This window comes from Scyliorhinus canicula, chromosome 4 (assembly GCF_902713615.1).
Source record: "Scyliorhinus canicula chromosome 4, sScyCan1.1, whole genome shotgun sequence".
NCBI lineage: Eukaryota > Metazoa > Chordata > Chondrichthyes > Carcharhiniformes > Scyliorhinidae > Scyliorhinus > Scyliorhinus canicula.
The window spans coordinates 45,066,437-45,087,881 of NC_052149.1; the positions used below are offsets into that span (position 1 = coordinate 45,066,437).

At 41.0% G+C, this 21,445-nt stretch overlaps 2 protein-coding genes across 13 annotated transcripts in view; one reads left to right on the top strand and one right to left on the bottom strand.

Annotated features, from left to right (window-relative positions):
* The window catches only part of LOC119964527 (dual specificity testis-specific protein kinase 2-like), a 165,062-nt gene extending 152,855 nt beyond the window's left edge, over positions 1-12,207 (top strand). For all 9 annotated transcript variants that reach the window (XM_038794128.1, XM_038794132.1, XM_038794126.1 and 6 more), the window contains one exon: positions 10,069-12,207. In XM_038794128.1, the coding sequence (XP_038650056.1) occupies positions 10,069-11,093 (1,025 nt within the window). In that variant the 3' untranslated portion in view covers positions 11,094-12,207. The remainder of the gene's footprint in view (positions 1-10,068) is intronic.
* A 6,531-nt stretch (positions 12,208-18,738) lies between these two features.
* Positions 18,739-21,445, bottom strand: part of toe1 (target of EGR1, exonuclease) — a 39,128-nt gene continuing 36,421 nt past the window's right edge. For 3 of the 4 annotated variants that reach the window (XM_038794164.1, XM_038794162.1, XM_038794161.1), the window contains exon 8: positions 19,138-21,244. In XM_038794164.1, coding sequence (XP_038650092.1) covers positions 20,564-21,244 — 681 coding nt within the window. In that variant the 3' untranslated portion in view covers positions 19,138-20,563. Of the gene's footprint in view, positions 21,245-21,445 lie in introns of all 4 variants that reach the window. The other variant, XM_038794165.1, reaches the window with a different exon arrangement.

Sequence of the window (21,445 nt, forward strand, 5' to 3'; positions counted from 1 at the left end):
TTCTTGGGACTCATTGTTTTGGGCTTCTTTGGCGCTGAAAAGTCTGGCCTTCCATTCAATGTATCGGTTAGTGCTAACTTGTGTCTTTTGTGCCTGGGGATCGCCCGGTATCGCCTCATTAATATGCTAACTTTCTTTTCACAGCGTTGTCTGGTTTCAGCAACAGCCAAACTGGTTTCTGCAGCAGTCCAAATATACAAGCACTCTGCAAGCTGCTTGCTTTTTACAACATGTCCAATTTTCCCTGCATTCCTTGCAATCTTCCATTTTGTGTTTGGGCAGTGGTCACCCCAGGTGGCTACATTTCCCTCAAACAAAATGTAAAATTCAATGTTATTATAATCGCTGCTATGTCACCTATGTGTGGATTATAATCCTCTTTTCTGACAATCTCCCATTATCTCTTCCTTTATACACTCTACTACCATGTAGTTATAATTAGGGGAGCTGTACACAACCCCCACAAGTGACTTCTTGCCCGTATAATTTTTCACCTCAGTCCACACCACTTCTACATCTTGGTTTCCTGAATTTAGGTAATCTCTCTCTAATGTGATAATAGCACCATTAATTAGCAGAGTCATCCCTCCATCTTTTCCTAGCTCCCTGTTCTTCCTAAAAGTCACACACCCTTCAATATTTGGGTCCTAATCTGTCATCCTGCAGTCAAGTCAGGCCATCAGATCATTCTTATTTACTTCTATTTGAGCTATAATTTAATCTGTTCTGTTTCAAATGCTACATGCATTCAGATACAGAGCCTTTAGTTTTGCCCTTTTATCATTTTTGTTACCTCTAGCCTTGACTGCTGTTTTATTCTTAGATTTGTATTCTCTAGTCTTCCTGTCATGTTCCCTTTATCATTTAACATATCAATACCTTTCTCTCTTGTCTTGTCTCTCTCTTTGGTTTACTGTATCTTCCGAAATCCGATCCCATGCTCTCGCTAATTAGCTTATACCACTCTCTACATCCCTAGTTTTGCGGCTTGCTCAAACATTAGTCCCAGCATGGTTCAGGTTGGCACAGTGGTTAGCCCTGCTGCCTTACAGTGCCAAGAATCCGGGTTCGATTCTAGCCTTGGATGACTGACTGTGGAGTTTGCACATTCTCCGTGTCTGTGTGGGTTTCTTTCGGGTCCTCTGGTTTCCTCCCACAGATCAAAGATGTGCAGATTAGGTGGATTGGCCATGATCAATGCGCGGGGTTATGGGGTCTGGGCGAATCAGTGGGCCAAGGTAGAGTGCTCTTTTGGAGGGTCGGTGCAGACTCGATGGGACAAACTATCTATTCTGCACTGTTGGGATTCTGTAGATTTTATAGGTGTAGACCGTCCAAACAATATAGATTCCACTTTCCCCAATAATGGTGCCAGTGTCCCAAGAACTGGAACCTAGTTCTCCCACAACAGTCTTTTCTTTCCTTAAATTTAGAGTACCCAATTCATTTTTTTCCAATTAAGGGGCAATTTAGCGTGGCCAATCCACCTACCCTGCACATAGAACATAGAACAGTACAGCACAGAACAGGCCCTTCGGCCCTCAATGTTGTGCCGAGCCATGATCACCCTACTCAAACCCACGTATCCACCCTATACCCGTAACCCAACAACCCCCCCTAACCTTACTTTTATTAGGACACTACGGGCAATTTAGCATGTCCAATCCACCTAACCCGCACATCTTTGGACTGTGGGAGGAAACCGGAGCACCCGGAGGAAACCCACGCACACAGGGGGAGGACGTGCAGACTCCACACAGACAGTTACCCAGCCGGGAATCGAACCTGGGACCCTGGAGCTGTGAAGCATTTATGCTAACTACCATGCTACCCTGCTTTGGGTTGTGGGGGCGAAACCCAAGCAAACACGGGGAGAATGTGCAAACTCCACACGGACAGTGACTCAGAGCTGGGATCGAACCTTGGACCTCAGCACCGTGAGGCCGCAGTGCTAACCCACTGCGCCACCGTGCTGCCACCCACAACAGTCTTTGAGCCGTGCACGTGGCTCAGATAATAACCCTGAGATTAGTACCTTTGAGGTTCTGCTTTCATTTTAATGCCAAGCTTCACATACTCTCTGCAGGTTTAATAAAATTCTCCCTTGATGTCAAGGGAAGTCCCTAACATTTCACCTCTTCAATTCATCTCTTTTTTCCATGTTTGGAGCCAGATGTAATAAAGTCCGATCATACTGGTTGAAGATGGTTGCAAATGATTCAATCTTGCCTTTTGCACTGATGTGCTGGGTTCCATCACCTTTTGAGGGTGAGGATGGGTGGCGTGGTAGCACAATGGTTAGCACTGTTGCTTCACACCGCTAGACACCCTGTTTTGAGTCCCAGTTTGGGACACTGTCTGTGTGGAGTTTGCACATTCTCCAGTGTCTGTATGGGTTTCCTCCGGGTGCTCCGGTTTCCTCCTACAAAAAGTCCTGAAAGACCCGCTTGTTGGGTGAATTGGATATTCTGAATTCTCCCTCAGTGTACTACAACAGGGGCCGTAGTGTGGCGATTGGGATTTTCACAGTAATTTTATTGCAGGGTTAATGTTTTTTAAAAATAGTTTATTATGACTACTTTATTATATTTGTGGAACTGCCGCCTCCCCTGGTTAGTTGTTTAAGTGTCACAATAGGATGTGACAGCACCGCAGAACATTGACCTGATTTGTTGGTTGTGGGTTTGCTTTGCTGCATTTATTAGATGCAGCTTCCATTGTTTAGCAATGTTATAATTCAAGTTATAGTTCACCAGATTGGTACCTCATTTTTAGGTATATCTGGTGCTGCACCTTACATGCACTCCTGCATTCCTCATTGAACCAGCATTGGTCCCTTGGCTTGATAGTGACAGTAAAGAGGGGGCTGGTTTAGCACATTGGGCTAAATCGCTGGCTTTTAAAAAAAAATGTTTTTTATTGAGTTTTCATATTTTATATCCAACAAATTACAAATCATTAGAGAAAAAAAAAAACACGCAAAAATTAACATGTATATTTACAGGTAAGCATCTTCATAATAACAGCTGTGGCCGCCCCCTTTAGCCGGCATACATATTTTACATTCCCCAATATGGCCGAGGCACATGTTTATAGGCAATTATTTACAGGTTGGTTTTGGGCCTTAGCTAGCCATCAAACCCCCATAACAAACCAGTAGCCCCCCCCCCCCCCCACCCCCGGCTACCTTCCCCCGATTCCCGTCCATTTTCCCCTGATTCTTGGCCACCCGACTATTCTTCCTCTTGTTCGTTGGCCACAAACAGGTCCCGGAACAATTGCATGAATGGCTCCCACGTTCTGTGGAAGCCATCGTCTGACCCTCGGATGGCGAATTTGATCTTCTCCATTTGGAGAGATTCCGAGAGGTCGGACAGCCAGTCTGCAGCTCTGGGCGGTGCTGCTGACCGCCAGCCAAACAGGATTCTACGGCGGGCGATCAGGGAGGCAAAGGCAAGGGCGTCCGCCCTCCTCCCCAGGAATAGTTCTGGCTGGTCTGAAACCCCGAAGACCGCCACTATCGGGCATGGCTCCACCCTCACCCCCACCACTTTGGACATAGCCTCGAAGAAGGTGTCCAGTACTCCACAAGTCTGGGGCAAGACCAGAACATGTGGCCGTGGTTAGCCGGGCCTCTTTGGCACCGTTCACATCTGTCCTCCACCTCCGAGAAGAACCTACTCATACGGTTTCTTGTTAAGTGGGCTCTATGTACCACTTTTAGTTGCGTCAGTCTGAGCCTTGCGCACGTGGAGGTGGAGTTGACCCTACGCAGTGCTTCGCTCCAGAGTCCCCACCCTATCTCGATCCCCAGGTCGTCCTCCCATTTCATTCTTGTTGCGTCCAGTACGGTGTCGCCCCTTTCTACCAGTCGGTCATACATGTCGCTACAGTTTCCTTTCTCTAGGATACTTGCGTCCAGTAGGTCTTCCAGTAGTGTCTGTCGTGGCGGTTGTGGGTACGTCCTTGTCTCCTTTCTTAGGAAGTTTTTGAGCTGCAGGTACCGTAGCTCGTTCCCCCCGGCTAGCCGAAACTTCTCTGTCAGTTCGTCCAGTGTTGCGATCCTGTCGTCCATGTATAGGTCCCTGACTGTCAGTGTCCCCCCGTCCTGCCTCCACCTTTTGAAGGTGGAGTCAGTCAGTGCTGGTGTGAACCTATGGTTGTTGCAGATGGGAGCTTTGTCCGAAATTGTGGTCAGGCCAAATTGCTGCCGCAGTTGGTTCCAGGATTGGAGGATGGCTGTCACCACTGGGCTGCTGGAGTGTTTTTTGGGTGGGGATGGGAGTGCTGCCGTGGCGAGGGCCCGGAGGGAGGTTCCCATGCAGGAGGCCTCCTCCGCATGCACCCACTCGGCTTCTGGCTCCTGGATCCATCCCCTTACTCGCTCGGCTGTTGCCGCCCAGTGGTGGAATTGTAGATTTGAGAGGGCTAGGCCCCCCCTGGATTTTATTTTTTGTAGGACCTTCTTTGAGATCCTAGCATTGTTACCCCCCCCCCCCCCCCCCCCCCCCCCCCCCCCCCCCATACGAACGCCATGATAAGTTTGTCCAGCACTTTGAAAAAGGCCTTGGGGTTGTAGATCGGAATGGATCTAAACAGGAAGAGGAACCTGGGCAGTACGTTCATTATGATCGTCTGGACTCGTTTGAACGGCAGCTCCTTTAGTGCTGCACCCCCCCCCCCCCCCTCCTTGCGGGTGTACTGGGAAGATCTCGCTTTTGCTCATGTTGAGTTTGTAGCCCGAGAAGGCTCCAAACTCTTTCAGGAGCGCGTTGATTCCGTCCATGCTGCTTTGTGGGTCCGAGATGTAGAGGAGCAGATCATCTGCATAGAGTGAGACTCTGTGCTCTCTGCCTCCCCTTCGGATTCCCCTCCAATTTTTTTGCTGCCCTGAGCGTGATTGCTAGCGGTTCGACTGCTAGTGCGATCAGCAGCGGGGACAGTGGGCATCCTTGTCTGGTGCCCCTGTGCAGCTGGAAGTATTGGGAGTTGGTATTGTTGGTCCGTACACTCGCCATGGGAGCGTTGTATAGGAGCTTTACCCAAGCGGTGAACCCTGTTCCAAGCCCGAACCGCTCCAGTACCTCTATGAGGTATTTCCATTTGACTCTGTCGAAGGCCTTTTCTGCGTCCAGGGAGACGATCACCTCTTGTGTTCTCTCCCCGGAGGGGGTCATTATCACGTTCAGCAGGCATCTGATGTTCGAGGTAAGCTGTCTACCTTTGACGAAGCCCGTCTGGTCCTCTGTGACCACCTCAGGTACACAGTCTTCTAGCCTTTTGGCTAGGAGTTTGGCGTCTGCGTTCAGCAGAAATATGGGTCTGTGTGACCCATATTCCGTTGGGTCTTTGTCTTTCTTAGGTATCAGCGAGATTGAGGCCTGTGCTAACGTGGGTGGCAGTGTGCCCCTAGCTAGCGAGTCTGTGAACATCTCCCGCAGGTGCGGGGCCAGCGCTGTCGCGAATTTTTTGTAGAAGTCCGCCGGGAATCCATCCGGTCCCGGCGCCTTCCCCGTCTGCATGGAGCTAATGCTGTCCATGATCTCTCCCAGTGCTAGTGGTGCTTCCAGGTCCCGTTTTCTGCCCTCTCCCACGACTGGTATGTCCAGTCCATCAAGGAACCGGTTCATCCCAGCCTTCCCCGTTGGGGGCTCTGAGGTGTACAGCTCTTGGTAGAAGGCCTTGAAGGTTTTGTTAATCCTCTCTGGTTCTGTTTCCAACGTGCCTCTGGTACCCCTGATTTGCGCAATTTCTCTGGTGGCTGCCTGCTTTCTCAGCTGGTGTGCCAACAGGCGGCTGGCTTTGTCTCCGTGTTCGTACAGGGTCCCGCGCGCCTGGCGGAGTTGGTGCACTGCTTTCCTGGTGGAGAGCAGGTCAAAGTTCCTTGTAGTTCTTTTCTTTCCGCCAGGAGCTCTACGGTCGGGGCCTCGGAGTATTTACGGTCTACCTCCAGTATGGAGTCGACCAGCTTCTGCCTAGTCACCCTTTCCTCCCTATCTCTCTGCGCTTTGAAGGCAATGATTTCCCCTCTTAGTACGGCCTTAAGCGCTTCCCAGAACATGGAGGATGAGACCTCCCTGTTTTGGTTGTTCTCCGTGTACTCTGCTATGGCCCGCGCTATCCTTTCACTGAAGACCTTGTCAGCTAGTAAGGAAATCGCTGGCTTTTAAAGCAGACCAAGGCAGGCCAGCAGCACGGTTCAATTCCCGTACCAGCCTCCCCGAACAGACGCCGGAATGTGGCGACTAGGGGCTTTTCACAGTAACTTCATTTGAAGCCTACTTGTGACAATAAGCGATTTTCATTTTCAAGTGAAGCCTTTCAGGGCCAAGAGGGTACAGACTGTATTGAATAATGTTCAGTTGATGGCTCACAGCGCCTCATGGATGCCCGATTTTGAACTGCTAGATGTGTTGTGACTTGTCTTTGATGTAAAGACATGATTTTGTGGTCACTCTTGCAGTGCTGTCACAGGCAGAATCTACAACAAATAGATTGGCGAGGACTTAGCAAGTGGGCAACACCTACTTGACTGCTTTTCTCTCCATCTGCTGCAGGCCCATGTAGCAATATTTCTTTTGGGTGTCAGCCAGCTCAGTCATTGGTGACGTTAATGAGTCACTCTTGATGGACATTGAAGTCCCCACTCGGAGTGCATTCTGTGCCCTCAACATGGAGGACCACTGATTCATCAGCTGAACCAGAGTTGGGGGGGTGGGTGAAATGTGTTACTTTGTAATCAGAAAGAGATTTCTTTGCCCATGTTTGACCAAATGCCATGGGACATTTTTGGGTCCAGAGTCAATGTTGAGGACTCCCAGGACCACCGTATCCCAATTTTATACCACCATGTTAGCACCTCAGATTTGTCTGTCCTGACTGTTGGATAGAACATACACAGAGATGGTGATGGAGCAGTCTCAGACAGTGACTGTTAAAAGAAACAAATTCTGTGAGTATGCCTGTCCGGTTTTATTGATATTTAACTTTCAGTAGTTGTTTGATAGAACTTAGTGGTGTGCAGGGCCATTTCAGAGGGCAATATTCTTTTTCAAGAATAGCATTCATGCATCAGATGGCCTTTTATGACAATTGGGTAATTTCATGATTATCATTACGGATACTAGTCTTTTATTTTGGATTGATTAATTTATTGCATTTAACTTCCCACAGGATTTGAACTCATGACCCTGACATTAATCTGGGCCTCTGGATTACTAATCTAATAACATGCTGCTGTCCCCTTTAATGGTTTCAGATGTAAAGTCATGGCATTATTGAAATAAATTTAGTGTTGAGGGGAAGAGAAGAGGCTACTTAAAAAATTTAATTGTGAATGAGGTGCAGTTATTTTCTTAACGTTATGATGAATAAAGTGAACAAAATATGATCAATCTGCAAACTCAAGCCACATTTACTGTATCTATCATGGTCGCTTTCATCAGGATTGGATGCTGCAGCATTTATTCTGTTCATTTCAACCTATTGTATCTGAGGCCTCTTGCTGAAGACGCAATCGTTTTTAAAAAATTAGACAATGAACATATATTGACTTGACTTTCATATTGCTGAGCTGGAGAAAAATGGGATAAATCTAACTTTTGGGAAGAAGACAGGAGAATGAGGATGAGAAACATCTCTGCCATTCAATCATGGCTGATCAGACTGGATGGGCCGAATAGCTCCTATGTCTTATGGGTAAAGGTATAAAATGGGGGATATGGAATCAGTTATCAAGTTGACTTCAATGTAAGGGAAGATTACATCAGTGAGACAGTATACTTGCAAAAGAAGTGAGTTATATTTCCTTTTGCAGCTGTGAGAAGCTTTTGTAATTTGAATTTCTTTTTTCTACAAGAATATGCAAAATAATTTACACAATGCAGCGAGTTGCGCGAAGAAGCCCAGGGAAAGCTGTGTTTTGTTTGCTGCTTTCTTATGTGATTATTTAGTGTGAAGATATTCTTCTGTCTTTATCCTCGCTGTAACAGGACTAAGCCACATTTGTTACCATTAAGTGCAAGACTTAGGATGCAAGGGTTTTACCAGGAACACTCAATAGATAAGTTGCACAACCGTCCACAGGTTTTAATGCCTTCTGGGCTAGGAAAGGAAAATACAAAAATTCCCAAGTCTGAAAAGTTTGTGCCTGTGTAAAATTTGATTGGGCTTGACGTTGATGCTTTTTATGGCCCTGTAGCCTGGGGATATTCGGTTCTTGCAAGCAAAATGGCTACTTGAATAAGCAGTGGAACACCTGCTAGCATATGTTGAAATGTATTTGGCAAAGGCCCATTTACTCGGAAGAAAAGTGTATTAGAATCTTAGAATCACAGTGGTTAGCACTGCTGTCTCACGGCGCAATGGCGCCTCACGGTGGATTGGCCACACTAAATTGTCCCTTAATTAGAAAAAAAAGAATTGGATACTATAAATTTATTTAAAAGAAATAATCATAGAATCTACAGCACGGAGACAGGACCTTCGGCCATACTGGTCCATGCCAACCAAAAAGCCCATCTAATCTAACATCCAGGCTAACAAATAGATAACTTCTTATTTAAAGCTATATGCTTAAGGATCAGATAGATTAATGGCTTGGTCCTCATTTTCACTAAAAGAGTTGTATATTTTTTAAAAACTACAGGTACCCCATTGCATTGCATTATTGCTGCAAGATGCAGCATTGTGATGTAAATGAGGTGGCACGACTGCTGGAAGAGGTAAGAACTAACTTGGTGGTTTTCCAAGACTCTTCCAGTGCCACTAGTGGAAAATATGAACAGTTGAGGCTGAATACCATTTTGTTTTTTTTTGTCTTTTGTTGGGTTAGGTGTGGTATTAATATTGCTCAGCTGCAGAGTTCTTCTGCCTCTGTTGAGGAACGTTTGTTGTTTGAAAACAAGTTGTGGAATCATAGGTTATTTCAAAATTGGCCAATTAAGTCTTCTAGAGTTTTTCTCCAGCTAGTCTTACTCCATTCTTCAGCTCAGTTCCCATAATCACAAACATTCTTTGTGTTTAAGCAACTAATTCCTGGGAAACCCAGTTTGGCAACTATTAAATAATGTGCCTAATTAAACTGTGGAAGGCTGATTTTAAATATGATTGATAAAATATCGCACCTCTCCAAAATGGGACACAAGCATGACATGCCTGTGGCTGTTAAAATAAAAATTATGCCACGTATGTATTCTTAGGGGCTGGTTTAGCTCACTCAGCTAAATCGCTGGCTTTTAAAGCAGACCAAGCAGTCCAACAGCACGGTTCGATTCCCGTACCAGCCTCCCCGGACAGGCGCCGGAATGTGGCGACTAGGGGCTGGTTTAGCTCACCAGGCTAAATCGCTGGCTTTTAAAGCAGACCAAGCAGGCCAGCAGCACGGTTCGATTCCCGTACCAGCCTCCCCGGAGAGGCGCCGGAATGTGGCGACTAGGGGCTTTTCACAGTAACTTCATTGAAGCCTACTCGTGACAATAAGCGATTTTCATTTCATTTCATTTCACAGTAACTTCATTGAAGCCTACTCGTGACAATAAGCGATTTTCATTTCATTTCAAAGTTTAATGTTTAGCCACCCACCCCGCTCCTGTCCCTTCACCCTTTTTTGTCCTTATAGGGTGTTAAATTCATGTATGCCTGAAAATGTCCAAGTTTGAATTTTGACCGGGAGGAGAGGCATTTTGCATATGTTTTAAACAAAAACTTGCATGTTTTCTTTTTTTTAATGGATAGAGGCAGTAAATGCTATTTGAGCTTTTTCTTGTGATTTCTCCCTTTCCCACCTTCCTGTTTGTTGTGCAGTTGAAAATACGTTTGCTGCCTTTACTTTGACCATTTGCTTAGTATTTATCTAGGAAGTGCTCATGTTTAAACAGGGATACTTCAAAAGTAAATCAATAAAAAAGCTATTGCATTTATTAATAATAAATTAGTTTTATTGCCACTGGATTGTTTATGCAAGACATTGTCACGAGTAAGTATAATATGGATAGATTGAAATATGTAATCGAGCTGTAATCATAATATTCTTGGTTCTAACACTTTTTATTTTGTGATCATTTGTAGGCGTTGGAGAGAAAGGACTGGCAATAAAAAGGTGCAGCCCCCTTCGACTGCCCGGTGACAAGGTTCCACCCAAATCACCTCGGCCTCGCCGCAATATATGGCTTTCTCGTAGTCAGTCAGACTTTTTTACCCGAAAAAGCAGTCGGAAGATTAATGTCCAAGATCCACATTACACTCCTAGTGAGGGGACATCACGCAAGATTAACCCTTTCAATGCCAGACAGGACCTGAAAGGTGGAAAGATCAAATTTGTGGACACACCAAGTAAATCAGTAATATCGCTTGCATTTGACCTGCCGTCACCTGATGCTGTAAACTATCCAGTCACGTCTATATCGCAGGTGAAACAGTACCGCAGTGGGGAGTTTCAGGAATCTTTACCCTCTGAACGACAATATCGCTCTCTTCCAGTTTCACCTGATCTTCCAGCAAAAGAATGTCACGGTTTTGGACCCTTTTCGTTGATGCTTGGGAAATGTGACCTAGGAACTGATGTGCGGCAGAAAGTGTCAAGCAGTTGCAGACATTCTGAATTGCAGATTCCACCATTTAAGTTCAAACCTCAGACACAAGAATCTGAATCATCAGAACAGTTTGCGATGGACTGTTCAAGAAGTGAATTCCCACAGGATGAAAATGAAGCATATACAAAGTTAAAGACACTATTGAAGGTAAAAAACAATGAAAACATGACTGTCCTTGGCCAAGAAGGTTTGAAGTACAATAGTATGACTGGAGGTAATGGACCAAATTTAGATCGTACATCATTCAGCCACTGGGATAGCTCAGTTTCCGATGAAGAAATGGAGGAACAAGAGATGCAGAGGGACATGTCTAAATTAGCGATACCAGAACCTAAGTTACCCTTCAGTGTAAATATTGCACTGGAGCAAGATGGTGAAGTGGATCAAAGTAGTTCTGTTTTTACAGCTGAAGAATCTGACGTGGAAGGGCGTTCGTCTGTAGTACTGACTCCATGCATGACTTCAAATCCATGTCACATTCAGTCAAAATGTGACATTTGAAGGCGCGCACATACTAACATTGTACAGAGAGGCTTAATAAAAATCCAGTTACTTTTATTTCGTCAGAAAAAGGTATATGAGAAAGATTAAAATTCTAAAACTGTTTCAACAGGTGGATGCTGGTACTGTGGACATCAGTCTGTTCTGATAAATGATTTGGCATAATATGTGGTGGTGAGCCAGTATTATAAATGGTCTAATTTGGGTAAAATTTTGGATCACCTACAAGTTACGTGAAATCTTTATGGCAGTAGTTTTATAAAGCAGCTAAGTCTATCCCCTTATTAATGCCAGTATCAACAGTATATCCATTCATAAATTTCAGTATTTGTAGAATCATTAGTGGTTTTAACAAATCTATGTTAGATGGCCATTCTAGTCTCAATTTGAATGCAATTAAGATATTTATATATTTTTTAAAATCCTCAATTGTGATGCAGTTTACTGTATTATTATTGACCTGTATCTATCATGTTTTAGTGAAAATCCATTGGGCAAATTAATAATAAAGTACCAGTTTAATTTCACACTTTCCATATGTAGGAGGTTTTGCCCTGATAAATCGGGATTAGGTCCATGCTGCATGAAAATTAAAGAGTGCACATGGTTATATTTACTTCATGTTTGCACCCAAGTCTGCTTGAGATAAGATTACTGTTATGAACACGGTGTCATTATTAGAACAGCCTGCATGTCCTAGGGTACCAGTATATAATGAACTGTTTTGGGTCTCGATTTGGTCTCCCCGTCGTCCACAGAAAGATTTTTCTCTCTCTAAATTTAACTGTTTTACTCAAATTGAAGAGGCAGATCGCCAGGGTTTCTTCAATGAGAGAAGCACTTCATCACTTTCTTTCCTATAGCTTGAAAGATGTTACTACTGTATATTTTGTTTTTCAGCCTGGATTACTGTAACTGGAGTCAGATGTATAGCAGCATGGTGTCATGTAAATTAGTTTAAGATGGGTCAACCAAGGGATTAGCGCAAGGAATGTTTAATTAACAAAGAAAGTCAGTCATGGTGTATTTATCTTTTATGAACCCTGTGAAATGCAGTTTATTATGATGTGGAAATTTTGTTTGAATTAGATTTTTTCGTTCCCCCCCCCCCCCCCCCCCCCCCCCCCCCCCCCAAAATGCCATGCACTATGCAGATCGGTGAACTTTTTTCACAACATCCTATGCTGTTTTGTAATTGGCTGTTAGGCTGTGTTTCAAATGTTTATTTGCATTCTGTGTTACCCGTCTTCCTATCCCTGTGCTGAAGTATTTTGCACATTTGTTTACTGCTGCACTTCACGGATTGTAGGCTGTCCTGTTTCACTTGGTCAGTTAATTTGATTTTAATCATGAATGTGAATTAAAAAACAATGGTTCCTATATACCCTGTTTAAACTAGGGCCATGGGTCTGGATTAAAAAGAATCTGCGTTAAGGTAAATTGGTGCATTTAATTTGCATTTGAGCTAATGGGTGAGTTACTTCAGATTATTCTCAATTGACTTGTTCAAACATATTCCAGGTTTTCCCATGACTAATACTGCAGTGCAGATGTTTTCTGACCTTAAATGAGCTTTGACATATAATGAACTAAATTTAATGGGAAATGTGTTATTGTTCAGGCCCATTAATGTTAATTCATTGATCAACACTTAGAATTTTCTTTTGCTTGAATTTAAAAAAATGTGGATTTTGTATATATATTTTCAGACCTCATGAATACTGGTCACCATTTAATTAACATTCAGTCTGACTCCAAATTACAGCACTCTAATGGTGAAAAAGCTGTCCAATATTGATCTGATTATGCTTTTTAAAAAAAAGAGACTTGGACAAGCCGCAAAAATGTCTTTGACTCATTACTTTGGTTTCTTATGTGTGCAATTTGCATTGTTTTGAGTTTTTTTTTGTATTAAACATTTTCACAGATTTTAGTTCAATTTGTATAATTCACTCTACAAACATAATCCTGTAATTCCTTGAGGGTGTGAAATTAGTTTTTAAACTCTTAACATTATTAATATCAGTGATTAATCCTCTTGTAAATTTGCGAAAATAGCACAAATAGCCAAAGCAAAAATAAGCCTCTGGATAGAGAAATTGGGAAGCATGATCAATGTGGTCAAATATCAGAGCGAATTCAGATCTTTGTAGCTCTGCTCATTCCCATTTAAGTAACGATGATGATGGAAGTTGCATTTCTAATTCACCTTAACTGCTAATTTATACATTTCACAAATTAAAGCTTTTGGTGGGGTAGAGAGCTATATCACAGTATTTCAGCATAGTGCCATGTAATTTAATACATTTTCTTTAAGATGGTGGTCTATTTGTCTTGGCACCATTTTTCAACACCCAGTCTTTCCTTATATTGGCCATGGTTTGGGTTACTAAAACAGCATTATCGATTTAAGTGCAAACCTATACTTTATTATGATGTTTATAAATAGTATTGAAATCCTAGGAAATTACTTAATTGTGATCAAAAACCATAACTTTTTGGTTGGTGAAAATTACAGGGGTACTGTGCAGTTATGAATCCATTTCCAGAGTAGAGTGCAATATAAAAGCTACCGAGTTTTTGATTCCAAGTGTATAGAAATACTATGTATTGCATCTCTGTGCTATTTAAGGGGAGTTACCAGCACATGGATTTGGATAAGGTTATCAATGGAATCAAACTTAGCTACATGCAACAAAACAATTATTGCACAATAAAAATATAGGCAGTATGTATCTTTGGGAAGGAAGCACAGTATTGGTATCATAGTTGCTGTAGGTGTCATAGTACTGCTGTTGACACTTGAATCAGGTTATTGCTATCATTTTGATGCCACCTGTAAGTTCTAGTTGGACTCTCAGGAGGATTTTCGCTCTGTGTGAGAAATAGTTCCATAAGAACCAAGAGCATCTTTATTCTCACCCATGCGCCTTCATCATTCGCAGAGCCTTGACCTGGAGCAAGGGCATTGCAATTGATATTACCTTTAGCTATGTGTTTGACACCAAAAAATATTCTATTTGAAAACACTTGCCCTAAGCTTGGCTGGGTAACAGTGAAGTGAAGGATAACTAATAACAGAAGTGTAGGTTGGTAGATGCTTTGGGTTTTTCATAATGTGTAAAGAATATGCATAAGGTCCCACTTCTATTTACATACTGTGCATCTAACTAAAACAATGTACACACCTTTGGATAGTACGTATTTGATAAATCCAGGCACTGATTTGTGGCATGCAGCAGTTATGTGTTATTTCATTCAAGAAATACACCATTTAAGAACTGCTGTAGTGGCCCAAGATATCAAGTCAATCACTTATTGGCTGTCCTTAACCATCACTGTTTTCTGTCATTTCAAACATTGGATTCTGATCCATTGGAGGCTTTGTGCTTTCTTGGCTTGCAGTGTACATATTCAAGGAATTAGATGTGTGCCTAGATGTACCTTATTATGTAAGGAAACTCTGGCTTTTACCTGGTGTGTACTATTAACATTTCATAATTTAATTTAGAAGTAATTCAGAAAGTAAGATTTTTGCAATAGATATTAATAGATGTTTGTTATTTTACATTCCATAAATGGGAACCAGGCATTTGAGCATAAAAGGGTCAGAAATCAAGTAGAATCTCATTTTACAGATGTCTTGTGGTTTTCTTTTTGATATAGTTGATGTATGTGCAAAAAGCAAAGCTGTTGTGTCCAGAATCCTCCAGCCGTACAAACTGTTAGCACTCTTTTTTTTAGTGGCCCAAATCAAGAAAGATGCATTACATGGCTGCTAGTGTGGAGCTGAATGGAAGGCCATTTGGTTTTCGGAATATTTGGGTGAACACCAACAAATAACAATCTATGTAAAAAGGCCACATTTTTAAATATGACTTGGCATTTCTAATATTAAATGTTATATGAACTTAGTTGAGTAGAATGACAGGAATCTGATGGATTGGCTTTACTTTGTGGTTTGCACAAAAAGGCGTGTGACTATTGTATATTATTTTGAATTTCTGTATATTTGATTATTTTGCAGTAAAGACATAGAGCAAACTCTTTGCCCTACCACTTAATTAATAGAATTTGTCAGACCACTGAAGCTGCAATTTTTTCACTGTGAAGAAACCTATCCAAAATAATGTTGGGGCATGAGTTTTGACAGGCCTCCATTTCAATTTTAAGATTTGCATTATCAATATAAATGGTGTAAATTCCAGACATGTTTTCTATTGCAGAATTCATTACTTGTTTATTGCTGATCTTAATGGAGGAATTGGGGCACAAAGATTAATACCATGTTTCGAATGTACTTGCCCGTAATCACCCATCTCTTTGTGGTGTAATATAAAAGTTGCTCTTAACATGTTGAGATAGCTGAAGTATTCCCACAAATATCATTCTTCTTTGTATTGTGGGATCTGCCTTGGCTCGATTGTAACATTTTTACCTGTATCAGAAGGTTGCAGATTCAAATCTCATTCCAATGACTTCACCACATAATCTCAGCAATTCTGAGTTTTACACTGCCAGAGATGTCATCTTTCAGTTGAGATGTTCATCAGTTCTTGGCTGGATTCAACTTATACTGTAATTCTATTCAGTAAGAGCAGGGGAATTCTTCCTGATGTTCTGATCAATATTATATCTCAAATAATCACTTTAGAAAATACATATTACTTTTTCATGTGTCTCATTGGGTCATTGCTGTGTTCAAATTGGCTACTGATTCCCTAGGTTACAATAGTGACTGCACAAAAGTATTCCATGGCTGTAAAGCACCAGGATCAAGGACCTGAAAGGCAATGTGTAAATAAAGTTTCATTCATTGGTCGTGTACCCATTTGTCTCTAGAATTATGCTTAACTATGGATGGACAGCTTTTGAACTGAAGCCCAGGCTTATTTTTTATTTGGTAAATAATTCTCCAATTTTACGGTAGTTTGTCCATTTCCATATTATTGTCAGTGTTGCTCCATAGGTGGGTGGGACAAGCACACCACGCAGGCACTCTTCCTTCTTTGCACAATGATGCAGGAATTCAATATGTGAAACCAATATCGGTATGTTTGAATGCCAAATGTGCTGTGCAGCTAGATTGTGCATTTTGTTTTAACGTATACTATTTAAGACAATGTGGGGGAGGAATGTAAAAGTATGGGTGGGGTACATTCATCAATAACCATGTGACATTGGACCATGTAAGCTATCTGCGGTTGTGTCATTTTTAAAGAATTGGGTCAAATTAATTTGTGGTGCATGTAGGTTTGAATCATAAAAAGGTTTTTTTATACTTAAATATAACGTACCACCCTGAAATTGATATCTGATCAGAATAAACAATTACTAATTCTGTTCAAGAAAAATGGAATTTCAGATAGATTGAGCACTTGACATAATGTTCTGCCTGAAAGTTCCAGCTCGGGCTTGTGATACCTGAATCAATTATGGTGAAGAAGTAACAAGTGGGTTGGCAGTAGCTCTGTTCAACTCTGTAAATCCATGTGTAGCCTGCCAATAATTTACAAGTGATGAATTTGGTTCATTTATCTTTTTAGACAAAGGTGATTCAGGAACCATTTATTACAATTCCCGTACCAGCCGAGGTATCCATGAAGGCACTGTCTTCTCAACCGTGCCACTTGCCTGAAGTGTGCTGTCCTCAGGCTAAATTACCACCAGTCAGCTCACTCTCAAAAGGAGCGAGTACAACCTATGGTCCTCGAGGACTATGGCGACTTTCATTACAATGTGTGTATAAATGGGAATTTCTTCATGATTCAGCTGCTGATTGGATGTAATGTTACCAGGAGTTTGATTATTTTCACACAATAGGATTAATTTATTATATTGGCACTAACCTTTGAGCCACTATTTAAATGATGGGAATCGTGAGATCACAAATGGATTCCCTGTACCAAGTGAAATGCCTCACTAAATGTACATTATTATGCAGACTCCATTATTAAGTAAAACCACTTGGCAAGGTGGGAAAGATCCAATTTTGACAACAAAATTTGAGATATTCATTTCAGGTCTTAAAAATGAAGAGGCTCAACTATCAAAACATTTATTAGTATGGTTGAGGGAACATTTTTTTATTTCAAATGAATCCCATTCCAAATTAATAGTTTGGGTTGGATTTCAGATAATCAATGGGTGATCTTCCACTGAAACATTTCACTGTGATTCATATATTTACTAAATGTCATCATCTGACACAAGCGAGACATCTTTATGTCCATTTAGCAAATCTGTCTTGCTAAAATAATTTGATCATTTATTGTTTGATAGCACAAAACTTCAATATTGCTGAAAAAAGACATGTTGAAGCGTTTCATCTTGTAAATATCAAATGTAAAGGGAACAACAATTTATGCTGTATAAGAGTGTGGCAGTGGACTCTGGTAGAGGTTGCCATGGAGAGTGCACCAGTTAATTGCCAAGCGTTGTTTAAATTAAAACCAGACAGGTTGACCATGGTCAAGACGTTGCCCTGGGGAATGAACCAGAGAATGACTGCCGCCTATTTTGTTAGCTGGAAAAGGTGCAATGTGTGCATGTGTTCTTTCTGTCTGCAAAGGGCAAGACCGTGTAAACTGAATATATGTAAAATTCCCTAGGGCAATTACTTGTCCGATCACAGTCAACATGCCTGGTTTAAATTTAAACAAAGCGTGACAATTAACTAGTGCATTCTCTGTGGCAACACCTCTACCAATCAGAATCCACTTGCCAATCAATCTCAGCACTTGTCTTATGCAGTATAAACTGTTCTCTTTACATAGTATTTTTGTGAATTGTTCTGATGTTGCTTCAATTTGTTTCAGCAATACTCATGTGATAATTGTTCTATTCATTGTTTTAAATTTCCACTTGCTTCCCACCTATTTCCCACATTTGTGTGTAATTTTCAGAATTGGGAACTTTGTTTTTCACACAGATAATTTTGAGCAACCAAAGCCTCTGGTTGAGCTTTACCTGGAACCACACATAAAATTTGTCAGTAAGTTAAATGATTGGATCTGCAAATTTAAATGAGTACTTTACAATAGAGATACAGCCAATATTTAACACCAGATTGTGAAGTACTGCTTATTAGCCACAGGTATCTGAATATGTGCAATTTCAGCTATGTTAATTTTCCAGGGTCCAAGAAAGCCATCAATGATTAGAGTTCCACTTTTAATCAGGCCAGTGCTACTTTATTTTTTGAAATGATGTCCTACATACACACAATCTGCAGCAACAAAGTGAGTTTTAGTTGCCTTTGCTGATCATGATGAAATATTACTGTAAGTTATTTGAAGGGTATGGTTTCCATCATGGCACCCGTTATAGTCTTTGCATCCTTTTAGTTTGTTGGAAAAATGAAAACTATTGTATGTTTTTACTTGCAAATTTTCAACAGCATAAATGTAACATTCTTGAATTTTGTCAAAAGCGAGTCCACTTTGAAGCTCATGTCTGTGAACAAAATGATCATTTCTGGAGAGTTCAGCTTTTGAGAAAACTAGTTACAAGAGCTCAAATGACAGTTTTTATTTGTAGGCATTTGATGCCTGCTTGAGAAATTCTTTATTTTTGTAATGATTATGGAAAAATCCCTGTAAATTAAAAAACTTCTGTCGGCTGATAAATAATTTTCACCATTACAAACAATATTGTAGGTGTTTAATATTGCAGTCCACCAGTAAATTACTACAAGAACTGCAATCGTGATTATAGCAAAAAAAAAAAAAAAAAAAAAATTTTTTTAAAACATTGTCTTGATCTGCAAAAATAAATGATTGCCTTGTGATTGATATATTCACTTTCCAAAATCCCCATGTATTGAACACCACATTCTCTGATGGTATACCAAATATGAAAAGTGCTGGAATAGCAGTGCTAAAACAGAGCTTTTTACATTCTTCTTCTATCTTAGCAACTTGAGATTTCTAATCAATGTTATTTGTAAACTTTGCAGAATATTCTTCTCACATTCTCAATAATTGAATGTTGACAGTTTTATAATGGCAATTTTCTCGCCAATAATTGTCTTAAATGGACAAAGTGATCTTTAGTTTTCCTTTAATAGGAAAGAAACATGGTTAACCAAGTTACCGACCCAAGGTGTACATAACAATGGGTCATTTATACTCTGAGAGGTTGATTCTGGTAAATAAATTAATCGGAGACAAGATGTTATAGAACAGGAAATGCCCTTTTAAAAATAGTCTAATCTGACGAGGTATACTTGGTAGTAATTCCTGTATCACTTCATTCAGAAAAAAGGTATTTGAAAACATTGATGTAATTTTGAACTATGGCTCAGAGTGCTTTCCTTATAACTACAACAAAATGATTTTTACAAATTTGTTATAGACTTGAACAAAAGCTGTAATGTTCCTTTGCCAGTTTGCAGTTCCGACACTTGTATAACTAGATAATTTGCACTTGTAATAAGCAGCTCTTGTCACTACATTCTATGCAAAAATGTTTTCCTCTTTTTGCAATGGGAAGAAAAATATATTGATTGTAGATCTATTTTCTTATTTATGAAAGGAGTTTTGCTAAATGTCTTAATATTCAGACCTCTAATTAAAGCTATAATTTAAGAACTGCTTTGTTGGAATTTTTTTGTGTGCGCGACAGATTTGGAGCCAAATTCCTTCCCTGTTCGAAAGGGGATTATAGCACTATATACTCCATTTAGCATTCGATCAAGAAATACTGACCACAGTGGAAAATGGGTGGAGATTAAAGATTTAAATTTGGGACAGACTGAGGACCACCTTAATGACAACTAAACTGTTTGCCCTTATTACTCCACCTGAAACTGACTAATTTATAAGGTTCACAAGCAGAATTATGTAGAAACAACACCCGGACAGTGACCTGGGTCCTCGGCGCTGTGAGGCAGCAGTACTAAACACTGCACCACCTGGGTTGGACTTAACATTCAGTGACAAAGGGTTCCGTGGTCCAGGACGAGCTTGATCAACGTTTAACAAAAGAAAACGCGCGGGGGGGGGGGGGGGAAAAGAAACTGTTCAATCTGTAACTAATGATAGTTATGCAATATAGTGAATAAGAATGTCTTTGATCCTATTTAACACTGAATTAAACTAAACAAATAGCAATAAAGGTTTCTTCAATGAGGCTGGCCAATCCCCATATCAAATATCACCGTGTAGCATATTAATACAAACACTTCTAGCATCTAGTTTCATATATTGGAAACAGCAACACTCGGGTAATTGTAATCTAACAGCGCAAAGCAAGGAAGGTAAACTAAAATTTAATCAATTGTAGCATTTCCACAATAGAAAGACAATGCATGTTTAATTGTATCCCTCCTACTACCCAGAAGTCCATAGGTCTGTAAATTAATTACATTCTTTGAACAGATGTACAAGAAAACCTGGCTGTTTTCCTGGAACTCAAATGTTTATTTTTTTTTTAAAAAGCTGCATTAAATTTTTTTAATGGTTCGAACCTCAGTGTTTTTCCCTAAGCAATTCAATCTTGGCCTGGTGAGCTTTTGAGGACTTTGAGAATGAACTTTTACAAATTTGTAAGGGAATGGCCTTCCCACTTAGATAAAGTTTATTATGGCAGTCAGGGAGCCATGGGTCCATCTTTGTGCTACCATTTTTCCACATTAAAATGTATGCCATTATAAATCCAGTCATGAAAGCGTCAAACCCTGCACGGTGGGTGCCCCCCTCATATTTTTCCACTTCGCTCTTTTCCACCAATTCAGTTCTTATACACTTTTGATCCTCGGGGTTGTTTTCCATTTTACTGTTGCTTATAAATTCCCCCTGCTTTTCCACTCCACAGAGATTGTCTTCACTCCTCTCCTCGTCAAAGGTAGCCTCTGGGAGTTGCACATCACTTAATAGCTTTTCCTGTGCTATTTCCCCAGTGTCCATCCTTTCTGGTTCCACGCTGGTGTCGTCGCACAATAACTTAGACGGTGGGACATCAGTGGGGTCCATATTATCTGCAACTGCACATTCTGTAGGATTGTCGCTCGATTCTACTGCGTGTTGTCGTCGTTTTCTCCTGGCCTTTTTCTTCTTTCTTTTATCATTGATGCGTTCATCTTCATCAATAATGAGGTCAGTGTTGTGTGAGAGGGAGCATTTCACTCCATTTGGACACCAACCGTAAGCCTTTTAGGAGACATGCAAAGACATTTATAAGTGCATTGTCATGGAACGTACTTCCCATTATCATTATGCATTATACTAAGCCGAAAAAGGGTCGTGTGAGGCTTGACAAATAATATATCTGGTTACTAGTGTGAAATGTTGACCTAAAGATGATTTATGAGAGGAGTACAGACACCCTCCATTTTACAAAATTCCCCCCAA